This window comes from Mauremys mutica, chromosome 11 (assembly GCF_020497125.1).
Source record: "Mauremys mutica isolate MM-2020 ecotype Southern chromosome 11, ASM2049712v1, whole genome shotgun sequence".
Classification (NCBI taxonomy): domain Eukaryota; kingdom Metazoa; phylum Chordata; order Testudines; family Geoemydidae; genus Mauremys; species Mauremys mutica.
In genome coordinates this window covers 79,840,988-79,858,102 of record NC_059082.1, presented here as the reverse complement: position 1 = coordinate 79,858,102, position 17,115 = coordinate 79,840,988, and the positions used below count along the sequence as shown (strand labels likewise).

Below are 17,115 nucleotides of genomic sequence, written 5' to 3'. Positions count from 1 at the left end.
GGGAGTAAATGCTTAGCCGAGTTACAAGGGGAGGGATGAGGGTTTTTCCCCCTAGAGCCGGGGAAGCAGCCTGTGCTGGGGGCCGGCACTCCCACTCCTCAGGAAGGGCTGTACTCAGCACAGAGGGCCGGCCTCCCGCGTCCTCCAGCCCACAGGACTTCATTCTTTGCAGATTAAACCCCGCAGCTGAATTTTTGCCCTTTTCGTACAGATTTCAACAGGTTCCCGCGGGTGGAGCTGTGAGCAGGGTTTGACCCCGGGCTTTTGAACTCCCACAGGAATGGGGGATGGGGATGATTTGTTATTAGGCCGCCTCACTCACCCCCTGCCGACACCCAATTGCAATCATGGGTCCTCGTATAATCTGTCTTGCAGCAGCGTCCGGAGACCCAAAGTGAGCGTGAGCCCCACCTTGTGCTAGGCTATGTTGTGCCAACTCGCAGCAAGAGACAATCCCTGCCTGAAGAGCTTACAAGCTACATGGACAAGAGCGCACAAGGGGAAACTGAGGCACAGGGCAGGGCCATGACTGGCCCAAGGTTCAACAGCAAGTCCGTGGCAGAAATAGAACTTGTCCAGTCAAGCCTGGGTGTCCTTTCTGGATGATGCGCTTTAGCCAAACACACGTTACTGGGTGCAATATAGGGGTACCTGGGTGACATTTCATGACCTGTGAGAGGGAGGAGGTCAGCCCAGATGATCTACTGGTCCCTCCTGGCCTTGAACTCTATGGAGCCAGGTCTCCTGAGTCCTGCTTCGCGGCCCTAGCAGCTGAACCTCAGCTGTCCCCTACAGCCCGTTGTCTAGGGCTTTGTTCAGCCTGGTGTTCTAGATCACTTGGGAGTCCCGTGGGAGGCTACCCCACAAGCCAATCGATTTCACCAGCCAGATGGTTCCCTACTATTTGTGGCAGGGCAGAGTCAGTAAACCTGGATGAAGCAAACTGGCCAGAACGTGCTTTGGGGTTTGGGGGGTTTGCAGCTCTGTGTCTCGACTTTGCCTCTGCAGAGAGAGAAACGCCCCCTTTCAGATTCCTGCCTTCAGAAACAAGCAGCTGATGCAAAGAGGAGATAGGACAGAGCTTCCTTTGGGGCTGGAATACCATCTACCTTGCAACATCATGACCCCAGGACACATGCTGCCTGGTGGCACCCATCACAACTCCACTGCCCGTGGCCAGCAGTCACTAGACGGGACCTGCATCATGTAGGGTTTGTTTCTTGTTGATTTTATTTTTAAAGGCGATTCCCACCCTACAGATTCTGTATGTGATTATTCCTTGGCACTCACTTCATTCTTTTCATTTTCAAAGCCCTTTGCAGCTAACGCTGGGAGGCTACTAACTGTTAGCATCCCTGTTTTCCACGGTCTCAGGTTCCATGTGGAGGAAGTGAAACAGAGAGGCTAAGGCCCAGATCCTCAAAGATCTTTAGGCATCTCACTCCCAGGGGTTAGGTTCCTAAAGAGACTAAGTGGAAATTAGTGTCAGAGCTGGGCTTAAGACACAGGCGGTTCTGGCTCCACATCGTGCTGGAGTAACACAGGACTGGGAATTTTCCCAACTCTGGCGTTATTCACAGTATGCATGTCGATTAACTGGGATGGAGCCACTCCTGATTCACACTGCTATAAGTGAAAGGAGAACCAGGGCCTCTTCGTTCTAATTGTGGCTCTGACATCGAGGCACCTTACAGCCTTCAGCAAGCCGTTCGCAGCCTGATATTCAGAAGTCCACATACCCCACTGAAGTCAACGGGAGCTAGGAGGGCTCTGTATCCTTGCAAATCAGGCAGTCAACCCTTCTGCCTCGGTTTCCCCATCTGTAAAATGGGAGTCATCATACTGCCCTGCCCACCACACGGGACGTGGGTGGGTTCATCCACTGGTGCTCATAAAGGGCTTTGAACCTTGCTAAGGGCCGGGTAAATGAGAAGGTAGAACACACTTGTAAATGATTCTTTTTGATGTCTGCAGTAAAAGACCCAGTGTTACATTTCCCTTCTCACAGCAACTCCCGGTCGCCAACGGGGCAATGAGGGGTGGGCGTGCACCCTAACATCTCCTGGAAGTGAGTGAAACACCCAGATTCCATTCCTCCTGGGAGCTGTGCTCCAACTCTCCTTGCTCCTCAAGGCAAAGTTCCCCAGCAGGAATGTGAAAGCAGGAGTTTAAAGATCCGTGTGATGTCCCTGCTCCGGAGGCAAAGTACAGCCAGGGAGCTGCAGCCGAGCTCTGCGCCTCTGAGTAAACAGCAAGCAAACAAACAAATCAGCAGGCCTAAGTCACTGTTTCTGGTGCCAGGTTTACTCGGTCTGCCTTTGCAATGTCCTCGCATTCATGCCCTTCATCACCGTATGGCAGTCACACCCCCGGGGAACTCCCCAAGCAAAGCCGCAGTGCCCCCGCCACCCCAGAGCTGCTGCAGCGCTAACAGCCGTGAGCACACGAGCCCCGGGCCTGGAGATTCGCGGTTCTGTGGAGCAATGGGCAGGAGGCAGATTTCCAGGGTGGCTTTTTCAAACCTGCTCGGGATTGGCCTCTTTCTGCTCCCACTGCAGTCAGCGGCAAAGCTCCCACTGGACAAAGGCCAATGCTGAGCTCCTTTGAAAATCTCTCCCTCCAAAGTCTCCTTGAGTTACACTTAAAATGCTCCTGCACCCAACAGCCCTACAATGAATCCAGATGACTTGGCAGGAGGTGCAAGCCCACATAGGAGCAGAGGATGGGAAAGGACCAATGTCTTGCTATCACAGGCAACCCCAGCATAGCAGCCCATTCATAAAGCAGAACAAACTCCACCTGGGAGTGCGGTCTAGATAACATAACCAGGGCGTGGAAATCAGGTCATGCTGTACAATCCAGTCACCGTGCCTTGGTTTCCTAATCTATACAATGGTGATCATCAAACTTCCCCGCCTGCCGGAGGTGCTGTGATGCTAAATTAATTCAATTAATTATGCTGCTTTGAGAGCCTTGGATGAAAGGTGCAATATAAGTGCCAAGCATAATTCTGATTCTCCTCCACCTGTATGAGGAAAACATTCCAGGGATTCTCTTAGTCTCAACATGTGTGTCTGGGTTTGGTGCACAGACAACGTACTCCCATCACAGCTAACTCTCACTGTCCAGCTCAAACGAATGATCTCCCATCCGAGCCTCACACTTCATTCGGAGTGGGGGGAACCATGTTACGCCCAGCAACCCTGTTCTCAGTCCTACAAGCAGTTACCAAACCCAGAGCCTCCTAGGAATAACTGAGGAGACAGAGAAGTAAAGTGTTGCAAGTGATGAACCAGATCAGGAGCCAACCGATTCACACCTTGGCACCTCTGTGCTGCGTCCCAACCCACAGCAACCGCAGGAGAATTCCCGAGCGTGCCGGGCAAGGCAGTGAATGGATTCCCAGTTTTAGCTGGCACCTCAGCGCAGCTTTCGCAGCTGAGTTGAATGGAGGTGGAGCATCAGCTGTTTGACGTGTGATTGTCATGTGTGCCGCCTACAATGGCTCTGGGAAAGAATAGCCTCTCTCCATGCAGCGTGCAAAGCCTCATGGGAAATTCAGGCTCCAAAATCTCCGAGCGTCAAAATAAATGCTGGGGTATTCAGCAGACAAGGGACAACACACCAGCTAGTATGTTTAGGGGTGAGAGGAAACTTTCCCCAGAGCGCCTCGCCCAGGGTTCTGTGCACCTCCTGGGCCTGGCCCTCTCAGAGGCTGGGTTCTGGACTAATGGGCATGGGTCTGATCCAGGCTCCTATCCCCGCTTGACTTTTCTGCATTGCCGGGCGGTTGAACAGACCCCGAATGGCTTTCGGCTGCGCTTTCCCCTCGCCCTGCCTGTCACTTGACTAACCCCATCCAGCGCCAACTGCTATTCTGCCGAGCTCAGCCCTCAGATCAGTCCCCGCTGGAGGGTGCGAATTCCCAGACAGACATAGGGTCAGATTCTGTGCCACGCCAACTCGCAGCTCCGGGAGAAGGAGGGAAAAGGGGACAGTAAGCCCCCGTCGTGTCCCCTGCCAAGCCTCCCGGGGCTGAAGCAAATGCCCGAGCATTAGTGAGGCTGGGGGCTGATCCAAGGTATGGCAAGCCTGCAGGCCTTGGAGCTACACACACCTCTCTTGCACCAGGGCTCGTGAGGGGACGGGCACACGGACGCCCTGTGCAACGCCTGCACCGAGGGAATTCGCCCCAGCCCAGCTGCAGGGCTTTGCCAGCACACAGGGACCACGGCAGGTGAGCTACTCTCCTCTGGACAGCTCAAGTGAAGCTACGCCGAGTGCTGCTTCGGGGTTTAAAACGACCTTGCGGAAGGAGGCGTTTAAAGAGCCGGGTAACGTCGCTGCTCCGCAGGGCAAAGCACAGTCATGGAGCTGCAGCAGCAGAGCTCCTCGCCACCGAACAAACAAGCCAGCAGGCCCGGCTCACCGCTGGTCTCGCCGGGTTTGCTCGCTCTGCCCTTGCACCTCAGCGTGACTGGACTGAACACAACAGGGCTCAGGCCCAGAACAGCAGCAAACTTCTCCACTCCAATGCCAGGACTGGAGCCACAAAGATGACGGCCTGTGGCTATTGACACAGTAACGCTGCACACGCAATACACGCCAGCAGCATCGCCCCCTACGGCTCAACCCTGCCCCAGCTCCTTCTTGGCCCCCTAAAATGACAGCTCATGCCCTGGCTGGATATGGGCACACGTCCCCGTGGGGTGGAACCGCACCCTGTGGTGGCTTTCGCTCCCATCCTCCCAGTGTCTGTTTGAACCAGCGGGGAGTCAGCTCCCCACCCTGGATCTTTTCCAGGGTGCTCACGGGTGTGTTTGTTTGCACATAGGGAATGGCATCCGAACCAGCACAGTGGGTCATATAAACAAAACAGGCCAGGCCGCAGGACGCGACACAACCAGCCATGACATGCGGTAGTTAGGCAGCCTGCTTGAAGGAACCCGTGCGTCTTTCCAGCCATCAAAGGAACGGTTGGTTCAACCCAGGGTATATTTCCCAGTGAGCCAAACTGCACAAATTCTCCTCAATCGCAGCACCAGATTAAACAGAGCAGCCAGGCGTGAGCCCTTGTAACTACGACAAACTGCCAGCGACTTTCAAGAAACGCTGCCGGCTTGCAGCCGAGTCAGCTTTTAAAAAGGAAGGTAACGTCACGGCCGATCTGACCTCCGGCCCTAAGTGCGTGGTTCCCAACCTTGACACTTTTCATTTCATTATTTTGAGGCACGTCACCGTATTGTCTCCAAATCAATTCACCCTCTTATTGCCTTGCTTTAAGCTGTTTACCGCCCTTGCGAGTCACAGTCGGGACAGTAAAATGAATGATGTTAGAGTCCAGCTCCGACACGAATCAAAATACAAGGGAAGGGTTTTTTTGTTCTCCTATGTCGTTTTTCAAAAAAATTCTGCCACACCCCTGTGGGGAAACGCTGCCCTAAATCATCTGGCCCATGGCTGTGGCTTTACGGCCACGTTTTCCTATTCCCCGCCTCCCCACCGCACCTAAACCAAAAGGGGAAGCCGTGAAACTGTAGCTGAGGCCTGGCCTGACATGAGTAATTAACACACGGAGGCCTCGCCTCGCGTTAGGGAGCAATGCTTTGTCCTCTGACATCCTTCGGTTATGGGAATCTTGGTTTCTGGGAGCAGCAAGCGGGAAGGCATTTGCAGACGAGGGTTGCCAACTTTCTGACTGCAGAAAACCGAACCCCCTTGCCCCGCCCTGCCCTGCCCCCAGACCCGGCCCCTTGCCCCAAGGCCCCGCCCTGGATCACTCGATCCCCCCTCCCTCCGTCACTCACTCTCCCCCACCTTCACTCATTCACTTATTTTCACCAGGCTGGGGCGAGCGGTTGGTGTGCAGGAGGGGGTGAGGGCTCCAGCGAGGGGTCCAGGCTCTGGGGTGGGGCCAGGGATGAGCGGTCTGGGGTGCAGGAGAGGGCTCAGAGTGTGGGAGGGGGCTCAGGGCTGGGGCAGGGAGTTGTGGTGTGGACTCCAGGAGGGAGGGGGCTCAGGCCTGGGGCAGGAGGTTGGGGCACGGGAGCAGGTTCGGTGTACAGGCTCTGGGTGGCGCTTACCTCAGGTGGCCCCGGGAAGAGGCAACATGTCCCTCCGGCTCCTAGGTGCAGGAGCGCTGGGCGGCCAGGGGGCTCTGTGCACTGTCCCATCCAGAGGCGCCGCCCCTGCGGCTCCCATTGGCCGCAGTTCCTGGCCAATGGGAACTGCGGAGCTGGGCTGATGGCAGGGGCAGTGCACAGAGCCCCTCTGTCCGCCCCTGACCTAGGAGCTGAAGGGACACGCTGGCAGGTTCTGGGAGCTGCGCGGAGCTGGCCACTGTGGCCCGGTTGGGTTAGCAGTGCCTTCGACCGAGCATTCCTGGCAACCCTACAACAGACAGAAGTGTAGATCCTGTCCCTTTCACACAAGGAATCGTAGCTTTGCCAAAAGAAATCAGCGACCTGGGCTTCCCGTGCTACATTCCAGTGTTAGAAAAGGAGGCTGTTGAGTAGGGAACAGGAGTCAAGATTCCCGGGTTCTGCTCCTGACTCATCCTCATGACTTTGGGCAAGTCATGTAAACAGTCTGGGTGAATTCCTGGCTCATTTGAAGTCAGTGCAAGTTTTGCCACTGACTTCACCAGAGGCAGGACTTCACCCGCTGTGCCCCAGTTTGTCAGTAAAATGGGGTTAACAACACCTCCCTCCCAGGGCTTAATGAAAGCTCATGAAGCACGAGACGTCGTCAGCCGCTGGTGGCTGGAAAGTACAAAGCGCTCTGCTTGGGGCCGGAAGGCTGGCTCAAATGACGCTGAGATGGAAATCTCAAAAGTGCCCTCATTTGCAGCCTGTCTCCCGAGCCAAGGGATGTGCACGCCACGCGGCAGCAGCATGGATACAGACGGGTGGAATATTACAGGGTAGACGTGGAAGGTGCTGCCGGCTCAAACAGCATGGTGCTACGAGATGGCTGGGGAGGTGAGCTCATCTCCCAGAGTTAGCAGGGATGTGCACATCGACCGTTCAGGCAAGGTGATGGAGATTTCCTTCCGAGGTTCAAAGACTTTGCCGGCGTGAACGTTTTTGTTGTCCAAGGTAGACTGAAGTGTGGGGATTTTCAAAGGGTGCTACCTCCATGGGGCTCTTCTGACCAGCTGTGGGGGAACAGGGGGTGCATTCGGCTCAAGCAGTCGACACTTGTGTTCCAAGAGCTAAAGGACCCGGGTTCTAGTCCCAGCATCTCAGAGAGGAGGATAATATATGTCTCCACTCTCTGCAGAGCATGTGTGAAGGCTGCCATCTTGGCCAACGCACCAGGGCCTTCCGGAGCTCAAAGCGTGAGCTGCTACAGTTTGAGCTAAAGAGTCAAGGTTCAATAGCTGGGGGCTGTACCTGGCCCATATCCTCTGTGTATTGGTCGGGGGGACCCAGCGTGGGACCCAGGGCTCTGTCACAGAGCGCTCACAGCAGGGGGCTGGATTTTCAAGGCACGGTAGGAGTTTGCTGAGCTGAGTAAGGTCCGGCTCTCGTAGAGACATGCACACAGGGGTAGTTCTATTGACTTCTAGGAAACTGCTTCCCTGGGTAAAGGTACCGCCGGTGCCTAAGTGCCTGCAGGATCAGGGCCCTGAGCTGGTGTGTATGTCCCCTGCTTGTCTGCTGTGAGTTCTTGGGACCTGCTCCGAGTGCAGCTCCCTGCCAGGGGAAGGTGAGGTCCTCACCTGGTGAGCCCAATTTGTTTGTGTCCTAGGCAGATCACAAAATCTTGGCAGTTAAATTCACATCACCCCAGTGACCGTCTTGCTATGCTTCCAACTTCAGCTCCAACGTGAGCTGAGCACACGCTGCGCCCCAGTCCGCTAGAGTTAGCGATTAATCATAGAATCATAGAATATCAGGGCTGGAAGGGACCTCAGCCGGCCATCTAGTCTCACCCCCTGCTCAGAGCAGGACCAATCCCCAATGTCGGATCTCATTTGAACGCGGGGGTTGCTGGCTTCCGGTTGGTACCACGCAGAATTCTACATAGCGAGTGTCAATCCAGAGGCAGATAAAATCATGTAAGAATTGCCTTGGTGGGGAAAGCAGCACGGAGGGAAATCCCACTTCCTTAGAAGGCTAGAAACACTTGGATGGCACCAGTACAACTGCACTGAGGACTAGTAAACATTTCACAGAGCTGGTCTTGCCCCAGGGATCAGAGAAGGCAGGAACTGTCTTTTTGTTCTGTTTTTGTACAGCTCCTAGCACCCTGGGGGCCTGGGGCATGTGGATCCTGTAATAAGTAATAATAATTTCAGTCCCTGACTTGAGGCGGAACAGCAGGGGTCAGTCAGTGAAGCGACTCGCGGCACTCTAGCCTGTGTATATCATTTGAACTCACCCGCTTCTGCCCCCTCCCCTCCCTCACCAGGTCGTGGCTGTTGTCATGGACATGTTCACGGACGTCGACATCTTCAAGGACCTCCTGGACGCAGGCTTCAAGCGGAAAGTCGGCGTCTACATCATTGTGGATGAGACCAATGCGAAATACTTCCTTCAGATGTGCGAGCGAGCACAGATGCACGCCGGGCACCTGAAGGTAAGACGGGCACCGAGGGCGTGGCGCCGTGCAGTGGGTGGCTATAGGCAAGCAAGATTAGTCAACTGGAAGCTCAGATAGAAAAATTGGGCTTGATTCTGCCCTGTCCTCGGTTACCTCCATGCACAGTGAATGCATGAAAAGGGATGTCGCACATGAGCCCGGCTGGGTGACGACGCACAGTGCCAGGTGCAGGAGAACTGGGCATCCTCAAGGCAATGGCACTGAATCGCAGCCGAGCGCAGCGTTAAGAATAGCGGGTGCCCTGGACGGCGCATTTCGCTCACGCCCACAGGATAACAACCTGAAACGGAGGGCTGCCTCCCACTCGGACGCCACAGCTGGCTAAACAAAGGGAGCTCGGCTGCAGCTGAGACCATTCCAGCTGGTATTTTCACCCAGTTTACAAGCGACGGCGCTCGCGCTGCCTGTAATTATCGTTTCAAAGGCCAAAGAGCCGATGGTGCCATGAGTCGTTGCAACGTCTCCTGGTTCGTTCTCAGAGCTCTGCCTTGACTCAGGAGGGGGCGGACAGAGGCCAGCTAGGCACGTGGTCCCCACAAGCACGTCTGAGGCCCAGCTTTCCTTCTGGGCACAAAGGGGGTGCAGATCTCCAGCCAGCCCCCTGCTAGCCCCTCTGGGCACCACCGGGGGAAGGGTGTGTTTGTATAAAATGAAGGGGGGGGGTGCTGGCTAAGCCAGGCAGTGGGACCTAGTGGCTAGGGTGCATCCATGGCACTAGTCCCAGCTCTGCCCCTGGGCAAGTCACCTCCCTGCGATGTGCCTCAGTTTCCCCAGCTGTAAAATGGGGATAACGATGCCTTCCTTCGGCTGTCTCTTCAGGGCACAGGCGTCTCTGAGGCGTGGGGGAGGCTGTCCATATTGGTAGCACATGTAAGACCCGGAGGCTGCTGGAGGAGGTTGGAAAGGCCTGGGGCATGATGGGGAAGTTAGCAAGGAGCATTGGCCCTGAAGGCTTAATCCAGCCCCATGTCCCCACTGCCCGCAGGCCAAAGAGCTGATCTGGGTGCAGGTGAATCGCACAGGGGGGAAGGGAAGGGCTAGGAATCCCCCCCCTCCAAGATCCCGGAGCTGCCTCTGCAGCCTCCCAGCCCAGCCATTCTGCAGGGGAAGATCTGTGGAGTCTCCGGCCCCGTACACCTGGTGCTTCCCAGCCAGGCTCTCTGGCCACCAGATGGGTAGCTCCGTGGCAGCCTATGGGGCATGTGGGATGATTGGGTCTGTCACTTACAGGCAACCCTGCAGCCAAGGGAAGAGATGAGACTGTTGAAAACAACAAGCAAGGCTGTCCCGTTCCAGGGCTCCACACCCAGCAACAGCAAGGAGGCGGGGTGGGGGTGGGGGAGGGATACACACATACCCAGCATCTCCCGTGCGCTGCCATTCCTGCCAACAACGTGTTGGTCCTTCCCATCAATGGTAGGCAGGGCCGGACGGCAACAGCAGAACGGCTGCTGGCTCCAGCCAGGGTGATGTCGAACACCCAGCCCGACACAGCACCCATGGAGAGAGAGGAACAATGGAAGGAATCTGCCCGCGCAGGCTGTGTTCACACTCAGGCAGGGAGGCAAGGAGTGACTTGGCTTTGATGTCCCTGTCCTGTCGCCTTATTTTAACAGGAGAGACACGTATTGTAACCAGTCCCCCTGGCAACAAGATCTCATGGCTGCCTCTGTGCTAAATACATCTGCCCCACCAGGCCCGACAGGGCTAGAACGCAGAGCCACCCGGCACAAGCCCCTGCCACTTGCGCTACAGGAGAAGTATCACTCCGGTGGGGTTTTATATTGACCAATAACATGTAGGATCAAGCCCCACAACTATGCAGAGCAAAGTATTACAGCCCTCCAGAGACTAAACTATTGTGCGCCACACGCAGAGAACAGGGAAGGTCAAACAATGTGTCCGAGGCCCAGGCAGTGGCTGGAATGGATTCCGGGAGATATACCCGCACGTCGGTTGTCTAAGCGCTGCACTGTCGTGTCCATTTACATTGGGTGGGGCGGGGATCAGATCTCCTGGCTGGACAGCACCACGAATGTCTGGGATATCGAAATAAGAAACTGGGCACAGGGCATCACCGCGGGTTTGGTGATCTCAAGCTAGTCCTTCCACTGGCATTTCACCTGCTCCTGCAATATCTAGCACTATTTGGCAGCCTCTGTTCTTGAAAAGCTCCAAGAGTGTTCCAGGCCAGGGATCTGTGTACTTTGGCAAGCCATGTAAGAAAGCTCCCGCTAGTGCTGCTGCCAGAGATCCGGACCCTGCTAGCCAGTGTTAGCAAGGCTGACTGGTTGCATAAGCCCATCAGCCAGCGCAGGCATTGTGTGAAGGCAAAGAGCGGGTGGGAGGGGTTCCCAGAAGTGACTAAAGCCAGCAGGGCACACCTTTGGTCCTACCTGCCTGCAGAGCAATGATCAAAAGCGGTCATGCACCAGGTGGGCGTGTGGCTGTTATCACGAATTCCTGATGCATGGGAATCTCCTGGTTTCACTTTCAGGCCTGCTGACCGGCCTGATTTTCCTGGTTGTACTTTAACCACCGGGCCATAAACCACTCTGCCTTTGCCTTGCTTGGCACAGCAGATATCTACCTTGAGGAATGCAGCCACGTGGCTCCAGCCACCAAGCAGCTCTCTGATTGGCATCCAAGCACCCTCATGAGCCTCCCACCTCTCGAGCTAGCCGGAGAATGGCTGTCACAGGAACTGTGGCACAGAGAGAAAGGAAAGTTCATACATACTTAGGCAACACAGCACTGGCTCCGACAGGTGCCTGGTGTTCTCCTACCCAGCACATTAACTGGCCGGGGCTGCATGTGGAAGTGATTTCCATGCATCTGGGCTGTGTGGCACCCAGCACTGAGATTAAGATGAATGTTCAGCTCAGGAAAGCTCCAGGCTAGTCGCAAGAGGTGATGCCGGTGAGACCTCTGGTGCATTGGCAGAGCTGTGGATGGGGCCAGGACCGGAACAGCAGGCGTGCACCAGCAGATCCCTGGAGACAGAGTCCAGGTTGGATTCTCCCACTGGCACTGAGCCTCCCGGCACCAGTGGACAGACTCACACTAGCCCGAATCTATCTACCTGGGTTGGGAGGCTGGCAGTGTAGAAATACCCATGGAAACCAAAACCAACAAGGAGTCCGGTGGCACCTTAAAGACTAACAGATTTATTTGGGCATAAGCTTTCACGGGCATAAGCTTTCGTGCATCTGAAGAAGTGAGGTTTTTTACCCACGAAAGCTTATGCCCAAATAAATCTGTTAGTCTTTAAGGTGCCACCGGACTCCTTGTTTTTGTGGATACAGACTAACACGGCTACCCCCTGATACTTGACACCATGGAAGTCAATGGTGCAAAGCAGCCAGGACATCCCAGAGAACCTGAGACGCTATTTGGAAAGTGCTTTGAGCCGGAGCATGGAGGATAAAAGGTGCTAAAGACATGTACGTTGTTATTTCAGTGTCTAAAAAACAGGCTCAATGGACTTGGTAAATACCGCACAAGCTTGGGAAAGCCACACAGTTTGTTAAGCAACTGCTGAGTGTTTGCAGTGATTCAGGGGTTGGGAGAAGCGGCTATTGTGTTTTCTGATCAGGCATCTATCTTTGCGTGCCCTGGCTTTTGTTTTCTTCCTACTGGAGATTACTTAAAGCAGCTGCTGCTGTGAGAGTGAGGAGGAGGGAGAATGAAACATACCTTGGGACCTGGGTGTTTTGCTCTGCTGGGTGTGACCTGAGAGCGTCTAATGGTCCTTTGTGAACTTATGAAAAGGGTTGGCCTAGACGGAGGAGCTGGATTAATGGGCGGTTAAAGGATATTAAGTTAACAGGGATGTACAGAATGAGGTCGGCCTCTAGCTTGTTTTCCTGGGCGTGGAAATGTAAACAACAACACTGAGCTTCTAATGCGCCTCCCATGCTGGTTTCTCAGGGCACATTGGGGTATTCGCCGCGTCTCTCCCTATGGGTCAGTCCACACTAGCGTTCTTATCTTGAGTTCATTGGCTGCCAGTTATTGCACGGTCGGTAACACGCTGTACAAGCTAGTCTGGAACACTCTCCAAGTGGCTGTTCCAGGTGACAAGCATTTGCGGCTCACCTGAGGCCGATCCCATCCCAAGCTCCAGCCAGTGGGTGACTGGGAAAAGGGGATAATCACAGCAGAAAATCCACACAAAACCAGGTTAGGCATTTTGGGGAAGCAGCAGACTCCTGAACTCAAGTCCCAGATGAGCCACTGACTCGTTGTGGGGCCTGGAGCAAGGCAGCTAACTTCCTTGTGTCTCAGTTCCCTTCTCAGCCACACAGGATAATACTTAGGCCGTGTCTACACTACTGGTGCTACTGCCAGTAAATCCACCTCCCTGAGCGGCAGTATCCAGGTGGCCGAAGAATTCTTCTGTCGACCTAGCTGCGTCTACACCAGGGTTCAGGCTGGCTTAATGCCGGCGCTCAGAGGCGTGAATTTTTTCACACCCTTGAGTGACGTAGCTAAGTCGATCGACATTTTACATGTAAACCAGGCTTTAGCCGCCTTTCAGAGCTATTGCGGGGATGAGTCAGCGTCTATGCAGAGATCCGAATGGTGCTTTGAAGATAAGGGCTGTGTCTTTTTATTGAGGCAAGGGGCCAAATTCAGCGCCAGTGTCGGTGGTGTGAAACCGGAGCAGCACTGTCGAATTCTGCAGAGTTAATCCAGATTTAGAACAGCGCCACTCAGAGCAGAATCAAGCCCAAGCTGGCCAACAGAGGGAATGGTCAATGGAAATGGCCATTTAAAAAAAGAGCAAATCAACAGGCAGAGAGACTCGATTTTTTCAGCCCTAACCAAGAGTCCATTGAGGCAGGACATGAGCCTCTCACTGCACTGCCTCCTCTTTGTCTCTTTTCCCACCCGCTGTCTTGCTTTTGCTTTGCAGAATCTCCGCGCTCGCACCACGGGGGGAGCGGAATTTTTCACCCGTTCGGCCACGAAGTTCAAAGGCGCCTTGGCCCAGAAGTTCATGTTCGTGGATGGTGACCGGGCTATGTGCGGCTCCTACAGGTAATCCAGAGACAGCTCTGTCAGGCGTTCCCACATCTAAAGAGCGCGCCGGATGGGGTCAGCCTCAGCTGGGCCACAGCGGGACCAGGCGGGTCGGCGTTTTAGTTTTAAGGGGATGTGAATTTTGATCCTCATGATAGTGCAGAGTCAGAGCAATGGGTGGAAGCATGCAGCTGGGTGCACCAGCTGAAATATGCATGCAGAGCTCTGCTGCTGCATCCCGATCCTGACCTGCAAACCCTGATATCCAGTGAACCCCACCTGCCCCCGATACCCAGCAATCCCGACCTCTCACCTCCAGTCATCACACCCCAGACTTGCCTTGAGATACGTCTGCTGCTCCTGCTAAATTAGGTGGCAGTTTTGTAAGGCTTTGTTTCCGAGGCCCCGCTCCTGCCCCTTGGACATGTGTCTGAGGAAGCGACTAGGCGGAGACGCACATAAAGCCCTTGCAGCAGTAGAAGGCAACCCTTTGTGAACTCAGCCCACGGGGCGGCAGGATCTAGCCAGCCCCAGAGAGTACAGAACCGAGCCCGGGGTTGAGGTATTCACGTGTCAATAGCAAGCCAGGGAGCAGGGGAAGCCAGGCCGGGTTTGCCGCCATGCACTCAGACTGTTTCTGATTGGTTTCCGTTCCAGCTTCACCTGGTCCGCAGCCAGGACCGACAGGAACCTCATCTCGGTCCTCTCCGGCCAGGTGGTGGAAGCGTTCGACAAGCAGTTCCAGGAGCTGTATCTCATGTCCCGGGGGCTCAGCCTGAAGTCCATTCCCATGGACGAGGAGCCGGAACCCGAGCCGTTCACTCTGCCCTCTGTCATGCCTGTCACCCCGGCCAACGCAGTGGTGAAGAGGCTGATTAACCCAAAATATGCCCTGGTGAAGGCCAAGAGCGCAGAACAGATCAGCAAGATGTCGTCCGAGAGGCAGGCGGACGCCGGCAGAAAAAAGATAACGGACAGCAAAGACAAGGCCCTTCCCGAGGGCCAAGGTGCCGAGCGGCAAAACGACATGGCCGACCTAGCCCCACCCATCCACCCCGGCCTCCTCAACATGGAGAAGGCCAACATGTTCGACTACCTGCCCACTTGGGTGGAGCCAGACCCAGACCCAAGCGAAATCTTGGGGTACATCAACATCATCGACCCCACTATAAAGAACGTGAAGCTGTCCCAAATGAACCGCATCAAGGTCTGTGACGTCTCCCAGGCCAACGCCCAGCACAGGCAGATGCAAAAAAACAAGGAGTTGGAAGCCAAGAAAAGCCAAGAGTCTTCTCCAGCCAGCCGGGAGCAAAGAAAGGCCCCTCCGACCCCAATCGAGGAAGCTCCCAAGCCAGTCGAAAGCCCCAAAGCAAGGAGTCCTGGGGAGGACAAGAAAGGAGCTTTGGCTATCCTGGCCATGAGCCAGCACCTGAAGCAGCCCACGGCTGCAGAGACGCACAAGATGGACGTCAGGCCCCCAGTGCCAAGGCCGAGGACGGTTGACGTCGTGGACTTTATCTCCAAAAACAGCGCGCTCTGCAAAGACACGGCTGCCCTGCTCGGGGACGCCAAGAAGCAGCTGCGCCAGGTGGCAGAGCCAGCGAATGCAGATCACAGGCTGGGTGAAAACCCCACACAAGCTCAAGCCACAGCCAGCGATCACCAGCTGAGGAGGCAGGCAGCCGTATCCCAGGAAGCTCAGGGCACGGCAGCCGCGTGTCCCGTGAACGGGCTGGAAGGGGAGGAAGATGAAGAGGACTATTTGACACTCAGTGATCAGGAGAGCTATTCTAGCAGTTCTGCCACCCACAGCTACCACCACTCCAACGCCTCCTCCACCTCGGACGAACTCTTTGAGGTGAGAGGTCGCTTTGGGCCGCTCCGGAGAACCAACTCCGATCACATCCCCAACGGGGGGAACCTGCACTTGCAAAGGAAAATGAGCGACCCCCACATCAGCCGGGGCACCTACGTCAGCCCCCTGGGGAGCCTGCAGTCGCCGCCAAACTTGCGCTTAGAGGACGCGGTCCAGAGGCGGGACGATGTTACCGAGGTGATTAGGTGTGTGCTGGAAAAGGGGACTAGCCTGCGCGCTGCCCTGGATGGAAAGGGAGCACTCGCCAGCAAGGCCGGGCAGGTAGGACGGCTTGTCGGATCAGTCTGTTCTTTGCCTTGTTCTCCTGCCCTGGAGCCTGGCTGTGCTCTGCACGGGGGAGGGGCAGCTCAGTGCTTTGAGCAGGGGCCTGCTAAACCCAGGGGTGTGAGCTCAGTCCTTGAGGGGGCCACTTAGGGATTGGGGCAAAAATCTGTCTGGGGATTGGTCCCGCTTTGAGCAGGGGGTTGGACTAGATACCCCCCGAGTCCCTTCAACCCTGAGATTCTAGGCTGCTCAGGGCCGGCCTTAGGGAAAATGGCACCCTGGGCATATTTATATTTTGGCAGCCCTGGCCCTCTGCGGCCTCCCCCAGCCCCCCCTCAACCTCCCATCGCCTCTGGCCCCCCACTCATGCCCCCTGCTGCCTCCCTGGCCCTCTGCGGCCTCCCCTGGCCCCCCACTCATGCCTCCCGCTGCCTCCCCCGGCCCCCCCTCAACCTCCCATCGCCCCTGGCCCCCCACTCATGCCCCCTGCTGCCTCCCCCGGCCCCCCCTCAACCTCCCATCGCTCCTGCCCCCCGCTGCCTTCCCTGGCCCTCTGCAGCCTCCCCCAGCCCCCCCTCAACCTCCCATCGCCCCTGACCCCCGTTGCCTCCCCTGGCCCCCCCACCCATCCCTCCCAGCCCCCCGCTGCTTCCCTGGGCTCCTCCCCATCACCCCTGGCCCCCACTGCCTCCCTGGGCTCCTTACTCCCCCAGGCCCCCACTGCCTCCCCATCCATCCCCCTATCGCCCCCGACCCCTACTGCCTCTACGGGCTCCCCCTCAACCACTCCTCCCTGGCCCCTGCCTCCCCACCTTTGCCCTGAGCTCCCTTCTGCAACCTCGCACCCCAGGCCTTCCCCGCTCCTTGCCTCTAGACCACGGCACCCGGGTGGTTGCCCACGGGGCCCACCCGTAAGGCTGGCCCTGATGCTGCTACCCCTGGGGTGGCTAGACCGTCCTGCCACCCCTGCGGCAGCGGCGCTATTTATCGCGTGCGATCTCGATCAAAGCTAGCGCGCGTCTGTCTACCCAAGCTGGACGTTACGTCTCCAGCTGCTGTGCGGACGTAGCCCGAGAGAGCGGTGAAGGGCCATCTGGGAGCAGAGCAGAACCCCCCCACCCCCGCCACGCCCCTTTGTGAAGCTCTTTTCACCAAGCCGTATTTCAGGCTCCAGCAAAAGGCCCTTTCAGCAACAAACACGTGTGCCGTGGCATGACGCACAGGTGGGGCCAGGGTGGCCCATGCAGGCAGGTCCCTCCCAGGCTTGCTGTTTAGCTCCTGATAAAAAACCGATTAGCATCAAAGAGAACAGCACCTGGCGCGGCATGACTCAGAGGCACCCG

The 17,115-nt window shown here is 56.2% G+C and overlaps 2 protein-coding genes across 2 annotated transcripts in view; one reads left to right on the top strand and one right to left on the bottom strand.

Annotated features, from left to right (window-relative positions):
* Positions 1–17,115, bottom strand: part of SLC5A10 (solute carrier family 5 member 10) — an 84,662-nt gene that overhangs the window by 31,122 nt on the left and 36,425 nt on the right. The window lies entirely within an intron of this gene.
* The window catches only part of FAM83G (family with sequence similarity 83 member G), a 37,958-nt gene that overhangs the window by 7,423 nt on the left and 13,420 nt on the right, over positions 1–17,115 (top strand). Inside the window, exons 2-4 of the mRNA XM_044980510.1 lie at positions 8,416–8,583; positions 13,526–13,650; positions 14,290–15,769. Of these exons, the coding sequence (XP_044836445.1) occupies positions 8,416–8,583; positions 13,526–13,650; positions 14,290–15,769 (1,773 nt within the window). The remainder of the gene's footprint in view (positions 1–8,415; positions 8,584–13,525; positions 13,651–14,289; positions 15,770–17,115) is intronic.